General features: G+C 34.4%; 1 protein-coding gene across 1 annotated transcript in view; it reads left to right on the forward strand.

Annotated features, from left to right (window-relative positions):
• The window catches only part of MALRD1 (MAM and LDL receptor class A domain containing 1), a gene marked incomplete at both ends in the record, with an annotated part of 684,412 nt that overhangs the window by 472,266 nt on the left and 195,186 nt on the right, over positions 1–16,960 (forward strand). Inside the window, one exon of the mRNA XM_081298191.1 lies at positions 1,292–1,457. Within this exon, the coding sequence (XP_081154317.1) occupies positions 1,292–1,457 (166 nt within the window). The remainder of the gene's footprint in view (positions 1–1,291; positions 1,458–16,960) is intronic.

Consider the following 16,960-nt stretch of genomic DNA (forward strand, 5'->3'; position numbering starts at 1 on the left):
CATAACAGTAGTCTCCTATGTGCATTGGAAAATACTGAGTATTTACAGATATATTGGCTACACACTGAGAGAACTGAATTTTTACTTATCTCCATAATATAAACTACTATATAGTATAAAATACTGGCATGACATACATAAAAATGCATAGAGTCCATAAATAAGTGTATAAAAATAAATGAATTATATAGTCATGTAGAATAAGAAGGATGTACATGATTAAAAATTAGTTTATTTTTTAGAGATTTGATGCTGTAATACTTAGGAAGTAGAATGTTGAAAAGTAAAAATCCTCTTGGGGATCCAGAAAAGTTCGTATTAAAACAGTAAAGACTGTTTGGTATATGTTTGGCATTCATTTAATGACAAGGTTTTTTTTCTGATTAAGATTATGGTAACATAAGTTTTATGTTAAGAAAAAATGATGATGGAAAAATTTTTTTTAAATAACATGAACTTCATCTTTTTAAAATGAAGGAAAAGTCAATGACAATCTCAGTAGATTCATACTGATTAAATAACCCAATCATTCATTCTGTCTATGTAACACAGTCAGATTTTACAGTGAGTGCTCAAAAATAATAACTGCTATGCAAAAAAAAGAAAGAAAAATGAAAGCCTAAATATCAGGGTATTATTATGAAACTTTTCACAGACGACTAGGAGTATACATTCAGCGATCACCTATTAATTTTTCTCATTGTGAGCAATTTAATTTTTAATGAGTTATCAATCAATACTTTTAGAAGAAAATTTCTTTCATTATTTAGTGTATGGCTCTGAAATGTGCGCCAGTGATTTGTGTGGTACCCAATAGGGTTTATGTCCTGTATGCTTTACTACTTTTCTCAAAGTCGCCTTGTCTTTAGTAAATGACTACCTCTCTCAAGGTCTGTGCTATTCAAACACAAGACGCAACCCAGGGATAGCAAAGAACATCTAAGTGATGGAAGCTGTTTATTTAACCTGAATTATCTGTACTATCATGATGCTATGTTCATTGTTTATGTGCAGACAGTTTTATCTGTCACCTACCAATATTGTTAGTCCATACAGATAATACCTTAAGACATGAGACTTTTCATGCACGGCTTCTGTATCCACTGATAAAAAAAAAAGTTGCAGTATATAACTGATATTATGCACGGGTGTGAATATTTTGATTGTATAAATGTATTTATAAATAATTAAAATATACAAATACTAATATATTAAATCATCACAAAATATAGGGTCATTGGAATGTGATAAACATCTCCAGTCACTTCCATGAACATGTTTGTTTCACTAGGACTTTACACAAGTACAACAGGAAGCTGCAATTTTGAAACAACTTCAGGAAACTGGACCACAGCCTGCGATTTGACTCAAGACTCTGAGGATGGCTTGGTTTGGGACATTGGCAGTGAAATTTCTGCTGAAACTTTGAGTCCAGACTCTGATCATACACCAGGTTAGTCTAGTAGCAATACCTAGTCCACGTAAGCCTCTACTATGTGAACTTAAGAGGATATTTCTTGTGTTCATGTGGGGTTAGAGCCTCATAGGCTTAATGGAAGGAAGGCATTTCCCTTCTATTTTAACTCCTGAATTATTAAATAGACCCAAAGCAGACATTGCCACAGAAAGGAAGCCCAGGATTTATATTTTAAGAGGTACAGATTTTATTTACTCTACCCTAAAGGTGTCTCTATAGACACCTTTGGGACAGGCTTGGGTGGGTGGCATTCTAATTAATGGATTCAGTAGGTGAACAGACAGGCAATTGGCAATGATGAGAGTTCTCCTGCTGTCAAAATGGACAGTCAGCTGATCATTAGCTTCATTTCTGCCAGTCTGAAACACAGGAGTGAAGATGGACAAGGTAAGTGGTGATGGAAGGAATGAGCATCCACGACATCTTTACACATTTTGCTTGCTGCTCTACAATATGAGAGTAATGCAACCTTTAACCGCTTTATTATCAGTGGACTCCAAGTAGAAGTGAGTTTATGATTGTACAGAGAAATCCCACAGACTCAGCGCTGAAAAGTGTAACTTTTTTTAGGTATAAATATATATGTTTTCTTTGAATAAAATATAGCGTTTCTTATAGATGAAAAATAGCCTAAGATATTTGTGGTAATTTTGTGTGTCAACCTGGAGGATATTTTTGAATAAGGTTAATATTTAAGTTGGCAAACATGGGGGAAAGCAGATTGCTGTGCATATGTGGCCTCCTATTAGTAGAAGGTCCCAATAGTATAAGAAATACCATCTTCCTCAGCAGGAGAGATTTCCTCAGTATACTCTCTGAGAATTTCATCTGTACTATAAGCTTGCCTGCTCATTCAGCACCAGTCCCCTCTGCAGATTGTGCAATCTCCAGACCCCCAAATTACCAGGAGTCTATGCCTTTTAATAAATATTTTTCTATGTGTGTATGCATACATAATATAGAGAAAGGGAGAGAGAAGGGAAAGCATGTGGAAATGGTAGGAGACCTTCAATGATACACAAAATTATAAGAGGTTATGAGGGGCAAGGGGGAGGGGGGGAAAAGGGGAGAGAATTGAACAACAGCAGAGGAGGTAGAGAGGGAAGATGGGAGGGGAGGGGAGGGGAGGGGGGATAATAGGGGATAGGAAAGGTAGCAGAATACAACAGTCACTAATATGCCATTATGTAATAATGTGAGTATGTAACAGTTGTGATTCTGCAATCTGTATTTGGGGTAAAAATGGGAGTTCAAAACCCAACTGAGTCTAATGTATGAAAGATGATATATCATGAGCTCTGTAATGTTTTGAACAATCAATAAAAAAAGAAAAAAAATATTGTACCCTAATACAATATTATTCAGAAAAACTGGACCACGGGTACAATGAGAAAGCAGAATTATGATGAGCTGAAGTAACTTCTCAAAATAAAAGTATGTAGCATTGGTTTAGCCATTTTATGACTAATAAAAGAACAAATTAATTTTATATTTATAACAAAGATGGGTATTCTAATTCAGTGGGAATTAGAATTAGTGTCCTTCAATACTTTCAATCAGTATTATTTAATTTGGTGCTGGCATATCTGGTGATCCACCTGGAAGGATAAGAAATTATGAATAAAGAAAATGTGGTATATATACACAATGGAATATTACTCAGCCTTAAAGAAGAATGAAATTATGGCATTTGCAGGTAAATGGATGGAGCTGGAGAATATCATGCTAAGCAAACTAAGCCAATCCCAATAGGATGGTCAAAATAAGCCATGGAGAAAATGCCACTCAAAAAAAAAGACTGCAAAGAGGAAAGGAAGGGACCACAATCCCAAAAAATCAAAGGCTGAATGTTTTCTCTGATATTCAGATGTGGATGCTGATCCATAATAGGGGTGGGGAGCTAGGGAAGAATGGAGGAACTTTGGATAGAGCAGAGGGGAGTGAGGGAGGCAAGAGAGTGTGGAAGTGGGAAAGATGGTGGAATGAGTTGGACATTATTACCCTATGTACATTTATGTTTGCCTGACTGGTATGACCCTATGTGACTCTGCATCCCATAGTCGAAATGAGAAGTTGTGCTCCTCTTATGTACAATGAGTCAAGAATGCATTCTGCTGTCATGTATAACTAATTAGAACAAATTTAAAAAGGAAATTAAACCCCAGTCCTATGTCATATACATACATACATTTCAGATGGATTAAAGACTAGAACGTAACAAAAACAAAACGCTTTGAAAGAAAAAAAACAGAGAGTAATTATGTGCATTTTGAGAGGCAGGATCTACCTTCCAAAATTCATTAGTCAATTTCTAAAACCAATTTAGAAAGCATTCTGGCCACACTGAGACCTAAGAAACAACATATAATGATTAGTGTGTGAGGACATTGATTTTGGCATGTTTGCAGTCAAAAGCTGGGAAATAAGTGAACGCTTCTCATACAATCTTTTGTGTTCCTTTGCTCAGCCATGTGTCAAATGCCAGGCACTATTCTAGCTCCAAGGGATACATCAGTGAATAAAACAGATTAAAAAAAATCTCTACCGCAGCAGAGCTTGCATTCTGGGAAGAGTGAAAAATATGATGGATAAAGAGAATAAATTATATGGCTTGTTAGCAGTTGAAGGTGCAAAGAAGAAAAGAATGAAGTAGGGTTCGAAAGGCCAGAGTCTGCACCTTGGTTGATGAGTGCATTGTAAATAGGATGGTAAAAATAAGCCATGGAGAAAATGCCATTCAAAAAAAGACTACAAAGAGGAAAGGAAGGGACCACAAGTTTACCCAAGGAAAGAGTGTCCCAGCCAGAGGTAGATCAGACTGCCTGGTAGATGTCTCCAACCGGGGCTAGTGATGTTTGGGGTACTCACATGAATTGTTGAGGTCCTTCCTCAATGCTGTGTTTGGCATAATTCCTGGTCTCTACCAAGCAGCTGCCAAAAGCATGCATCTCTCTAGAGAGGGTCTTTACAAATCAAAATGTCCTTAGAAATCACTGGCTACCCTCTAGAGGACAAAATCACTCCATTGAGAACCTAGAATAGTCTAGAAGCAAAGGTCACTCATGAAATCCACAGCATGCAGTATCAAGACCCTGCTAAAAACAGTTTAGTCCCATACAATTGATTCATAGAGATTTTCCAGGGATATTGTCAATGAGTAAAGCAACATGAAAAAATGATCATAAAGTTTAATCCAATTTTTCTAAAGTGAATGACAAACACGTATTTATACATATGTATACATATATCCATAAATATTTCCATTATGATTATGCATGAAGAAAAAGAGAAAGGACACACACTTGTGTATTCACATGGATTACTTAGGTGGGTGACACAGTTGGAGTTGAGGAGAGTAGGAATAAATCCAAAAATAAGTAAATTAAAATAAGAATGTCATCTCAAAAGAAAATTTAGCATATATGATGGCAATACATTGATGTACTTGTGAAAAGTGTGGTGAATATTTTTAAACATCGCCCACTGGAAAGTTTAAACATTTTATTCTCATTTTTAATATTTATCTTTTCTTCTGTATTTCTTTTTATCAGTTTTTTATTACTAAGTAAAATAATTTTTTTCTAAATGTTTCAGAATACCCATAATCAGATACAAAGGAAAATTTTTCCTACAATCCCAGTACAATGATATAACTTTTGATAGGTATTATTTTTGTATATACTACCATTCTTTTTTGATGGATATATTTTCAAAATAAACCAGGGCTTTAATTTTAATAATTGAAAAAATATAGTGCAAAGAAGGCTGTATGTTGTGAATATTTGTATTATGGTAGTTTTAGTTATAGTATTCCAATTTGGGGATAGACCAAAATTTATAAAATTATTTAATAATTATTGAATAAGTAAACTAATTACTAATACTAGCACTATAGTAAATATTCACAAAAATGAATATATATTTAAATGAATTTTTTTTACTTTTATGGTAATTTCTGAGAATGCGTATGGGTTTGATTTCCTTGAGAAATTATGAAAAATAAGCCAATTTTCATTTTTGCTGCTCAGCTCCAGACAATAACGTGTAGACACAAAAGCTGGTGTTCTTTAAGATCCATCTGCAATAATCTTCCCTGATCTAAGAAGGTACTTGAAAAGTAACATATTTCCACTAGTTTAATATTACTTGTGGTACAAAAGTATTGTAAGCTCAGTGAGCAAAAGACAGTAGACAATAGATAAGAGAAAGAAAGTTCACATTCGATTTTCAAGGAGACAGATGAGTGATCGATGATACCTTTTAATAGAACTTATTAAGGATTATTAATAGGAGTATTTATTTTCTTTTTCAAACTTTATAGTTAGTGTCAGTTCCTTAAGTAGCATGTGAAAAGTTTGAATCTGGTTATTTATGCAATATTGTATAACAATATGCTGTCCAGTGATAAAGAAATATCATCATTCCTACAGGATATTTTATTATCCTTCCTGTTAATCACTACTTAAGATGGTATATTTTTTAGAGTGCTCTCTTCAAAACAGTTTGATTATATCGTCCTTGTTGCACAAATACTGCTCAATGAGCTTGTTGAAGTATCTCTGAAACAATGGGCTGCTAAATAAATTGTGAGGATACTAATTAATTTTGACCCTCTGGGAAAAACAAATTCTTTATAAGAAGGCCAACAGATTAAAGAGCCTATGGTCTATTTCTAAGCATCACAACATTATTGTTAATTAAAACTGTATTTATGGATCTTTTTACTTATTGTTACCAAGATGAAGAATTAGATACATAAGAAAGCCATTTTCAATGCCCATCTCAGGCCTGTTTACAAACCATTTTAGAGATATTTCCCAGCTGTAGGGAGAAATCACAAACATCAATCCATTCTGCAGTCTACATGTGAATAGCATTGATAGTTAATATATCCAAGATTTAATGGCAAGAGTGACATTTATGTGACATGAATACATGAAGGCATTATGCACAAGGCTGCTGTTTTCTTATTTCCCTTCCTTCACAATTTTGTCCTTTTTAATGATATAGTTGACCATCTCCATAATTGTACCATAAATTCCAGTTGGTCAGAAGTCATATCTGTGATTTTTATGTTCTCCCTAGCATTTAAATTCAAATGGAGTCACACTTGATATAAGTACTTTGTAGGTCACATGTGACTTGGATATATCCTCTTCCACATTGATTAGCCGCAAAGTATTTTGGATCAATTAATACAAGCATTTCCTTAGTGTCTACTAACTACCATGCACTGGTAGTTATGAAACGTGAGGGTATGGGTTAGAGTTTGAAAAATTTCTGGAATAGTTTGCTGTCCCATATAAAACCTGCATGCTCACTATTGTGCAATTTTGTATTCACCATCCAAGTTAAAAATATCCCCTACTAATCTTTGTATGCTAATGGTCTCACTTCTATAACTGCAATTTAAGATATAATGTGTTCAGTATACATAACTGAACTTGATACTTGGTTGGTCATGTCATGCAGATTAGACAGATGATAACTGTTCTTCTGGTCATGCAGACAGGACACGTACCATCTTTCCTACATGAGAGGCGAAGACCACAGATGCTGAGCAACTTGTGTCAACCTGTCTAATGAGCAACAAAGCCTGAGCTCAAACCCTAGAGTGTGATGCAAGCCCCTTTTCAGGACATTAATGTAGCTTGCTTCCTCTTATATCCAGCTCTGCATGGATCCACTTAAATTTCCTGCTCAGGGCTCCCTCACTTCAATTGCATTCTAGACTTTTATCACCATCTTTCCCTGGTCTCTCAGAGAGTACACAGAAACTCCTGTATCCAGGACAGGGGTATGGAATTTGACATATAAAATTGAGTCCTCCCTCACATGTCAACCAGACAGTTATTCTCAGATTCATTCTGCTCTTATTCACATGCTCGCTCTCACACACACATGTATATTTACTCTAACAACATGCTTGCATACAAAAAAAAAAACAAACAGGTAACGAAGCACTATAGCATAAATTTCTTCCCAGGGAAAAGGGTTCACTATAGGTTTACCCAAGGATCTAAACAGATATTCCCAAATCAAAGTAAAAGGTACCATTATGAAATGAATTGTCCCTCACCTCAATTTATATATTGAAGTCCTAAACCCCCATGTGACAATGTTTGAAGACAGGGATGTGAAAGAGGTAATTAAGGTTAAATGAAGTCAAAAAGAGGGTGCCCTGATCCAATAGGAAGGATTTCCTAACAAGAAGAGGAAGAGACAACAGAGGTGAATTGGGCACACAGAAAAAAAGGCCATTCAAGGACACAACAATAGAGTGGCCATCTTTAAGGCACAGAGAGAGACCTCAGGAAAAATCAAATCTACTGATACTATGGCCTTCAACCTCTAGCCTCCAGAATTATGAGAAAATAAGTTTCTTTTGTTTATGCCAGTCAGTTTATTTGGTATTTGATTATGACTGCCCTAGCAGATCAATGCAAATAAAAAGAAAGATTGGGATGAATTTTAGAAACAGTAGTCAGAACACCCAGTAGAGGGGGGGGAAATGGCTTTTCCATGTGTCTTTCCTACCAGTGACCAATGTTTGCAAACTCAGCTACCCACAGCAATGGCCTTTTCTCTCAGGATAAAAATCAGAACTGTTGCGCAGATTGGAATCTTCCTGGGAAGGAATGATTATGAGATAATAACAACCTTGAAAAGAGACAGATTCATGCTTGGGGTTACACAGGATCAACACAGTAGGTTTTCAGGGTGAGAAAAAGATAACTGTTCAAAAAATAAACACTTAAGGCATTGCAGTCTACCTGAGTGCCTACCCCCTGGGCTCAGAACCAAGCACACTATTTTCAGCCTTAACTCCATAGTAGAATGATCTGGTGAGTTTTGTTTTAAGTACTAATATCTGGGATCCACTCTCAAATATTCAGATGTAATCACTGCAGGTTGTGGTCAGGGCATCAAAATTTGTAAGAATGTATAAGATTGTAATGTGCAACCAAGGTTGAGAGCCCTGCACTATAGGGAAGCCTACTAGTGTACACGGCCACCCACAGATACAGCACCTGCCATTCACTCTCCCAATCAAAGGAGATATCTGCTGGAAAACAATTCTGTGAAACTACTATGAACATTGTTTATTTTTTCCTAAACAATAAAGTCTTTCATTAATAAATTTAAAATGAATAGCAAACGATCACAGGGAATTTAAAGACAATTGAGACAGGAAGATGAGGATGTGAAAAGGGAACAGTTATCCCTGAGGAAATAGATAACTCCATGTAATGGACAAATGTTACACCTACACTTTTTATTGCTCTTTAAAAACTGTTCCTGTGCCTGTTTGTTATCCGGCCTTATGAGTCCTATGCCACCCTCCTTCTCAGGGACTAGGATAAAAGCTGCCAATCCAATGCACATGTGCAAGATTTTGGGAAGCAAGCAGCAGCATCCTCCTCATTTACCTCAATACTATGCTAGTAGACTTTTTTTATGTGCACTATTATATAAAAGTATTAGGACTATATATTCACACATATATATCTATGTTTATATGAAATATATTTCCTATTGGCTGTTCGATTATAATAAGAAAGTATAATTTTAAGATATGTAATAAGCTATTTATGAAAAAAGGAGTCTTTACCTTGCAGAAATATGTGTGTTTTAGAGATGATATAATTTAATATCCCAGATGGTGTTCAAATAACCCAATTGAATTGAGGTTATGGGTGGAAATACAGCAAATAAGACATCTGAATATGGATTGAAAATTCTTGAAGCTAGAATTTTGTATAGCAGTTTGTTTTCTTTTTTCTAATAAGGTACAGATTTGAAATTTCCAAAGTAAAGATATTCAAAATAATGTTCCCCCCAAGTATGAATGTTTAAGAATGCATACAACTCAATATCAAAAATAAAAATTTTAAATACCTGGTAGGAAAAATGGATGAAGGACCTGAATAAACGTTTTTCCAAAGAAGACAAAAAAGTACTAATAAACAGGTCTATGAAAAAATGCTCTTAACCTCCTGGTTCATCAAGTACATGCAATCAAAACTATAAGGATATATTGTCTCACACCTGTTGGGATGGCTTTTACCAAGGAGACAGTAGGTAACAAGCATGGGGATGGAGGCTGTGGAGAAAAGGTGACCTTTGTGCAGTGTTGGTGACATGAGGACTGGGAGTCACTGTCTCCACCCTCATGTTTATTACAGTATTAATCACACAATGGTCATTATGTGAAAACCACCGAAGTGTCCTTCTTGGGATGAACAGATAAAGAAATTATATATGCATACACACACACACACATACACACATGCATACAGAATATTGTTTAGCATACAAAATGGAGATCTTGTCATTGACAACAACATTGGTTGAACCTACTGGGCATTATGCTAAGTGAAGTAAGGCAAACACAGGGAAACATACTACATGATCTCACTTCCATGTAGAATCTAAAGAGAGAAAAAGGAAAACTCAAATTCATAGAAATGTAATTCTCATAAGCAAGGGAATAGGGAAAATGAGAAGGCGGTCAAAGGGTAAAAACTTACCTATATAGGATAACTAAATTTAGAGACCAAAAGTACAGTATGAGAATTACAGTTAATAATAGAGTATCATATACCGGAAGTTTTGCTTAGTTTTATGTTTACCATCTACACACATAAAAGTAATATTTTGGCTGTAGCAATCATCTCACTATGTATATGTATGTCAAAACATCCTGCTGTACACCGAAATATGTGAAATTAAAAATAAAATTTAAAAACTTATAAAATCTAGTACGGAATAAAAACTGGATAAGAAAATCCAAGGGAGTTATTTACAAGTAGAAGTGAAGACACAAATAATAATTAAAAATATCTCACTAGGTTTTCATGAAATACTGAGATATATCAAATAATATGATATGCAAATCCTTTTATTTTCTCTGATCCTTAATTAATACATTGGAATTTTTATAACATTATTTTATTTGTTTATTTTTATGTGGTCCTGAGGATCGAACCCAGGGCCTTGCACATGTGAGGCAAGCAATCTACTGCTTAGCTATAACCCCAGCCCCTACATTGGAATTTTTAATGATGTTATTTCAGAAGAGATTTTTGCTTTGATTTGTGGTGGTTTGTGTGCTCCAAGGGAGGAATTACTAATATACTGCTACTGTAACTACCACTGATAATAATAATAAGGACATTGAAGCCACAAAAGGGAAACATCTGTAGTGTGTCTCACGTCAGTCCACTTTAGGAACATTTTTGAATAAATGGAGAATATACATAGTTGAGTGATATATACATAAAATGATATATATCATTCATGGACAAATATTCATTGAAGTGCATTTCTGCCTGGCACTGTTCTGGAACTTGGAACACCTGTTGAACAAATCAGAGAAGGATCTCTACCATCATGTAGCAGAGAGAAGGGTTCAAGAAAAATTCACAAGGAGACTAGAATGAGGATGCCATCCTGAAATTGTTGTAGGTTTTACAAAGCCTATCACTGGATATTGAATAGATTCTCTTCTATATATTCACACAAATCCAAACAACAGAATTTTTTTCAAACAAAATAAAGAGAAATTACAGAGTATTGAGAGGAAGAGAAGTAACATCTGTTAAATGTTTCCTGAATCAGAAATGGCAAAAAATAATTGCATATGTTACTCATTTAATCTTTTTAAAATACTATGATGTACAACATGCTGTATGTTTTGAAAAGTTAAAAAACAACCAAGTTGCATGGATGACTGAGCAAGGAGGCTGGAAGGCCAAACTGTCTAACTCAAAACAGTTCTTCTACAACCTTATGGTCCAATGTGTTAACCACCAGCCTCATGGAACTATGGAGCCCTGGGAATGTGGCCAATCCAAACTGAGAGGTGCTATTCATATGAACTACACACTGGATTTCAAAGACATACTACAAAAAATCTTGTTAGTGCTTTGTATATAGATATATTGAGTTAAATAAGATGATTTCATAATTTCTTGGATTTTTAAAAATGTGGCTGTCAAAAATCCAAAAACTACATATGTGATTCACATTGCATTGTTATTCAACAGTCCTGTTTGATATTATAATGCATGTATAAGAAAAGTATTCCCTAACTTAGAGATTTTCCTAACAAATAGATAATACACTTCAATTATTAAATAAATATTGAAAAGTACTCATCCCTGGATGTCATCATAGATGGGCAATCTTTTGTTTATGGGTTCACACACTTGCAATCAAAAACTACACAGATGATGTATTTAACTTCCAATAAGTAAAGGTTTTTTGAAAATGAGAGAACATCCCCAAAGCAAAGTGACATAATAATTTAACCTCATGGAAATGTTCACAAAGTACATCTAATAATTAGATGTTAATGTAGCAATCTTCTTAGAGAACATTAGTATAATGTCAAAAGCATAGCTTTCTAAATTATTGCCAAAATAAAATAGTTCCTTGTCCCATAATTTTCAAAGAGAAGAACCAATATAATTCTTTATTTCCTTATTTTATCTTTTTTTTCTAAGTTAATATTTAATTACTTTCATGAAATTGCAGAATCTCTGTTGCCCTATTAGATATGTGACAATATCTCTCTGATGGCATATCTCATCTCTACAGTTAATGATATAACATCATTCCAGAACTCTATTTTAAGTTTTTAACCTAATTTTTATAGGATCGGTATTTTCAGGTAATGACTTGAAAATTTTTTCGCAAGTACTAAAATGCAATAATCCATGTCAGCAGAATGGGTTTTCCTTAATAAAATGTTTAGTTGTTTCACTAACAGACAACCTTATTTTGATGATTCTTAAATCGAAAAAAGGTTGTCTTTCTGTATAATTGGGTTGGATTGTGTTGCTAATCCAGTGAATCTCACCATTACTACCACCCTAACCATGATCATCAGGATGGCTAGTATGACATCACCAGTCACAAACCTGATTTGTTTTGAGTGCTTTGCTTTCACAGTGTATTACTCAGCATTATTCCCAAAGTTTGTTCTGCTGGGATATGGGATGTTATTTTTTAATCATGTACGAATTTATCTCAGATTATTTTAAAAGCTTTCTTTTTTCCACTTAATTTTAGAACTGTTCACTTATTTGCCTTTCCGTAGAAACAATCCTCTTGATGTTTAGTGTAACCACAAATTATGTTTAGCTTTTTATTTTCTTTCATTGCCAATATTTCTCATCAACATGCTGAAGGCATGATAGCATTTATGTACCTTGTTAATATCAATATATTTTTTTCTGATTTTACCCTATTCGTGCTTTCTTTTTTCTTCTTCTTCTCTGACTTCTCTCTTATCATGTCATTCAAACATTAGGATAGAAAGGAGATTTTATGAAGGAGAATAATTTGGAATATTAGAAAAAAATGGGTATTAATGAACAGCATAACTGATATTTGTTATCTTACTATCATCTGACAAACTTAAACATTTTAAAGGCTTTTATTGTTTATTTATTTTTTTATTTTAATTTTTTACTTGTAGTTGGACATAATAGCTTTATTTTATTTATTTTTTTGTGGTGCTGAGGATTGAACCCAGGGCCTTGCATGTCCTAGGCAAGCACAGCACCACTGAGCCACAACCCCAGCTCTTGTTTATTTCTTTTAAAAAAAAAATAAAATACAACAGAAAATAAAATCTTAACCCTCACAACCTCCTAGGGGAGAGAGAAATGATATGCTGAGAGGATTAATAACTTGTGCCCAGCATCACAAATAGCACTTTGGGATCTAGCAGGAGGAGCCCTGGGTGTATGAGGCAAAAGCCTGTATTTCTAACCACTGTTCTCTACAGCTTAATAAGACTTTCTCAAAACTTTCTGAGATATCTAAATTTAATGACATAAAATTATCAGTAATGATAGTTTATTTCTCTTCTCAAAACCAAAATGTTTAAATTGATGTCTCTCTCTCTTTTTTTTTTTTTTGGCCATTACTAGGGATTGAACTCACTGATGCTCTACCACTGAGCTACACTCCCATCCCTTTATTATTTATTTTGACACAGGGTCTAACTGAGTTGCCCAGGCTGGCCCCCTGCTCAGCCTCCTTAGTAAAATGATATCATTTTTGGTAATGGCATTCTGTTCTTAAATCAGATGGCTCAAAACCAACAAGTATATTTTTCCTCTGATTCTAGTTGCTATTTTCTTCCCTGAGTTTAGTATCTTCTTTCTCCTTATCTTGTTTTACTTTTTATAAATACAAACATTTCACTCCAAATAACACACCACCACCAAAGAAGACAATTGAGAGACTGTTGGCTGATAAGCTTCAGAATATATCCTACAGATTTAGTTTCTCAACACAAAAAGGCTGTAAATAAATGTACCCGCTGATTTCTAGTTAACCAGAAGTAAAATAAAAGTGTTTGTCTTCATGAAACCCTAGTGTGTGTTTAGACCAGGGTCATTCCTGTTTCCCTTATTTTTTCCTGAGATAGAAGGTTGACTTGATTTTGGTTATATTAGAAAACACTAAGAAAAAAACCCAGCCATCAATAACTACTCTGTGTTTCTTCAAACATCTCCATGATCTGACAAGTAATTTCCATTTTGCTGCCAAAAAGCAACACTGGTCTCACACCAGAGGTAGAAAAACATGAGCTTTATTTTTTAACAAACAAACCAGTTTTGTTTAAATTTTTAAGTTTATATAATTTTATATATCACAACAATTAGCCTTTTGAATTATCTTTTCTATTCATTTGACAACAAGAGGTACCTTAACTCAAAGATGGTATGAGAACAGGTGACAGGCCAGATGGCCCATAGGCTGCACCCTGCTGACCTGAGCCCCGAAGTTTTAACACAGAATGAAGAAAATACACAATTTTCTGTTTCTTTTTGTTTTTATACTTTTAATTTTTTTAAGTTATGCATAACATTAGGATTCATTTTGACACATGCATAAAAGGATAAAATATAATTGGCTCTAATTCAGTCCTCAGTACTCCTCCCCTTCCCTTTCTCCTCCCTCCCCCTAGAGAAATACAATCTTGAACTTTGTTTTACTTTCTATTTAGTTTGGTGGGTTTTTTTGTCTTTATTTATTTATTTTAAATATTTGTTTTATTTATATCTGGGCACAATATCTTTATTTTGTTTATTTATTTTTATATGGTGCTGAGGATCGAACCCAGGGTCTCACACGTGTGAGGCGAGCACTCTATTGCTGAGCCATAACCCCAGCCTCTGTCTATATTTATTTAACATATTCCAACAGTATTCATGAACTGTGTCAAGTAAGAATTAAGTGATGTCTGCTTTAATAAAAGAAAAAAACACAAGAATCATGGCAAAATGTGTGAGATATGATATTGAATGAAAAGCATGTTAATGAATCAATTCTTATGAATCCTGGAAGGCAAGATTAAACCCTGAAAAAATAATCTAAAAATCTTTTAGGTTGGTTGTTTTATCCTTTCACAAGCAGCTAGACACTGTAGTTTTCCTAAGATGAATTTCCTAAATGCATATTACTTATAGACTATATTTTAGTAAAACAAAGAACCGTTAAATTTTGATCTTCTCATAAGCATTGTCTCCTTGTATTGACTTCTCTTTTTAAGTGTCCTTAAACCATTCTATAGTTACATCATACTTTTTTTGCTTTCAAGCATCACATTTCTCTACTCCTTGGCTGAAAATAATAATACAGAATGAAACATCTATACTTAGACTAGCTTCTCTTCTAACTGTTGTTATTCCATACAAAATTGTCTGTATCTTCATCCTCACTATTCACACCTCTACTTTCCTACAATCTTTCTTCTGCAAAAATATCATTTCTTCAGCAAATAATTACTGGTCACTGATCTAGATACTGTAGAGATAATTATTTATAAAATAAAATACAGTCGTTGGCCTCATAGATGTGCATCCAACTTTCTGCAAGGATGTTAATGATACCATAACAGGGGCGATAGAGTTCTTATGATTATATGTGTTTGACACAGTTGATCAATCTCCATCTTCAAGTGTTTTACATGATATTTCATGTGTTTTTCCTACAGTGACACGTTTGTCCTATCTTTCTTGTATTTAAATGTTTTTTTCCTCCTCCTTTTCAAACCTAAATGTGGCTCTTTCCCCATGTTCTGACTTTACACTTTCAATGCTTCTTCCTCCATATTCTTGATTGTTTTAGAATTTTTATCTGTCAGTATCCAAACTCTGCTAATTCCTGCCTGGATTGAGTGTTTGCTTCCATATTCTGGTTTCATACTTTCAACTGCCAACTAGATGATTGTATCCGTCTCCAAGTCACATGTACACAGGGAGGTACTCAACTGAACCTCCCTTGTCATTAACACTGTTGATTCTCTTTCAGATTTAAGCTCAGTCAGCTCTTCATTCTCAACTCATTCTGTATTTCCATTTCTTTTCATTTCCACTTGTATTATTCTACCTGATTCCTGGGCTATTGCAAATGTCAGGGAAAGTCATCCACAAGGCAAATATTCTAAACTAGGCAGTTCCTCACAGTGATGCAGGATTGGTAGCCCTAAATGGTGACTCCTGAACTCTCAAAAAATTAGAGGATCTTCATTGCCTCTTACTTTGGCATCAAATTGCATTTTGAACTTTAATTTTTATGTTATTCTTCCACAAAATCTTTTTTTTGGACACCTCAGGTCTGCTTTCAATGTTAAAAATATCATCATTGGGTCATATTGTTGTCTTGTATGACTTTTAATTATTTGCTGACTGCAAACATTAAATGCAGAGCAAAAGGAATTAAGGTTTAGGTTTTAGTGTGAGGTTTAATGTTTATCTGAGTCAGAATGTGTTTATGGTTTGCTACAGCAGTAATGTCATAAGGTAAAATTTCCTGGAATCCTTTTTCTGTTCCCTTTGTTGTATTTAAGGTTTCCCTAGAGATTTCTTCTTAAATGACGACTGCAAGATAGCAGACTTGTTATCCACCTCATTATGTGTTTTTAATTTTTTTATGAAATATTTTCTCATCTATCAAATTTAAATCTTCTTTTATCTTGGGATACACCTATACCCTATATCTCTATATGGCATCATATGATCATGCTAATTCTGTCTTACTCCTATGCATTCTTACCATTATCCCTTTTTTGATAGACAAGAATCTGAGACACAGTAAGGGTTTGGTGAGGCTTCTAAGTGTCAGTTTGAATTTGAATCCAGGTTTTCTGAACCAGAGCTTATTGTCTAAACAGTACCTACCTACATTTTATTATAAGATTCTTTGGTCTATGTTTTGCATTTTCTTCATCATACCTTACCCATCCTCTACCATCCAAATGGAAGACACAGCACCACCCCTCTTTAGTAGTTTCCCAATCAATAACCTATTCCTACTTTTAGAAACATCCTTCTATCCCTTCTCTAAATTTCCCAGGAGAGTAGCACTAATTTGCATCCATTTTATAAGCACTTTACATGTAGTGTATCATTTAATTTTTAGAACAATCCCATGAGGCTAAAGTGCTTCCAATAATTATCT

Source organism: Spermophilus citellus, assembly GCF_964194105.1.
Source record: "Spermophilus citellus genome assembly, chromosome: 6".
NCBI lineage: Eukaryota > Metazoa > Chordata > Mammalia > Rodentia > Sciuridae > Spermophilus > Spermophilus citellus.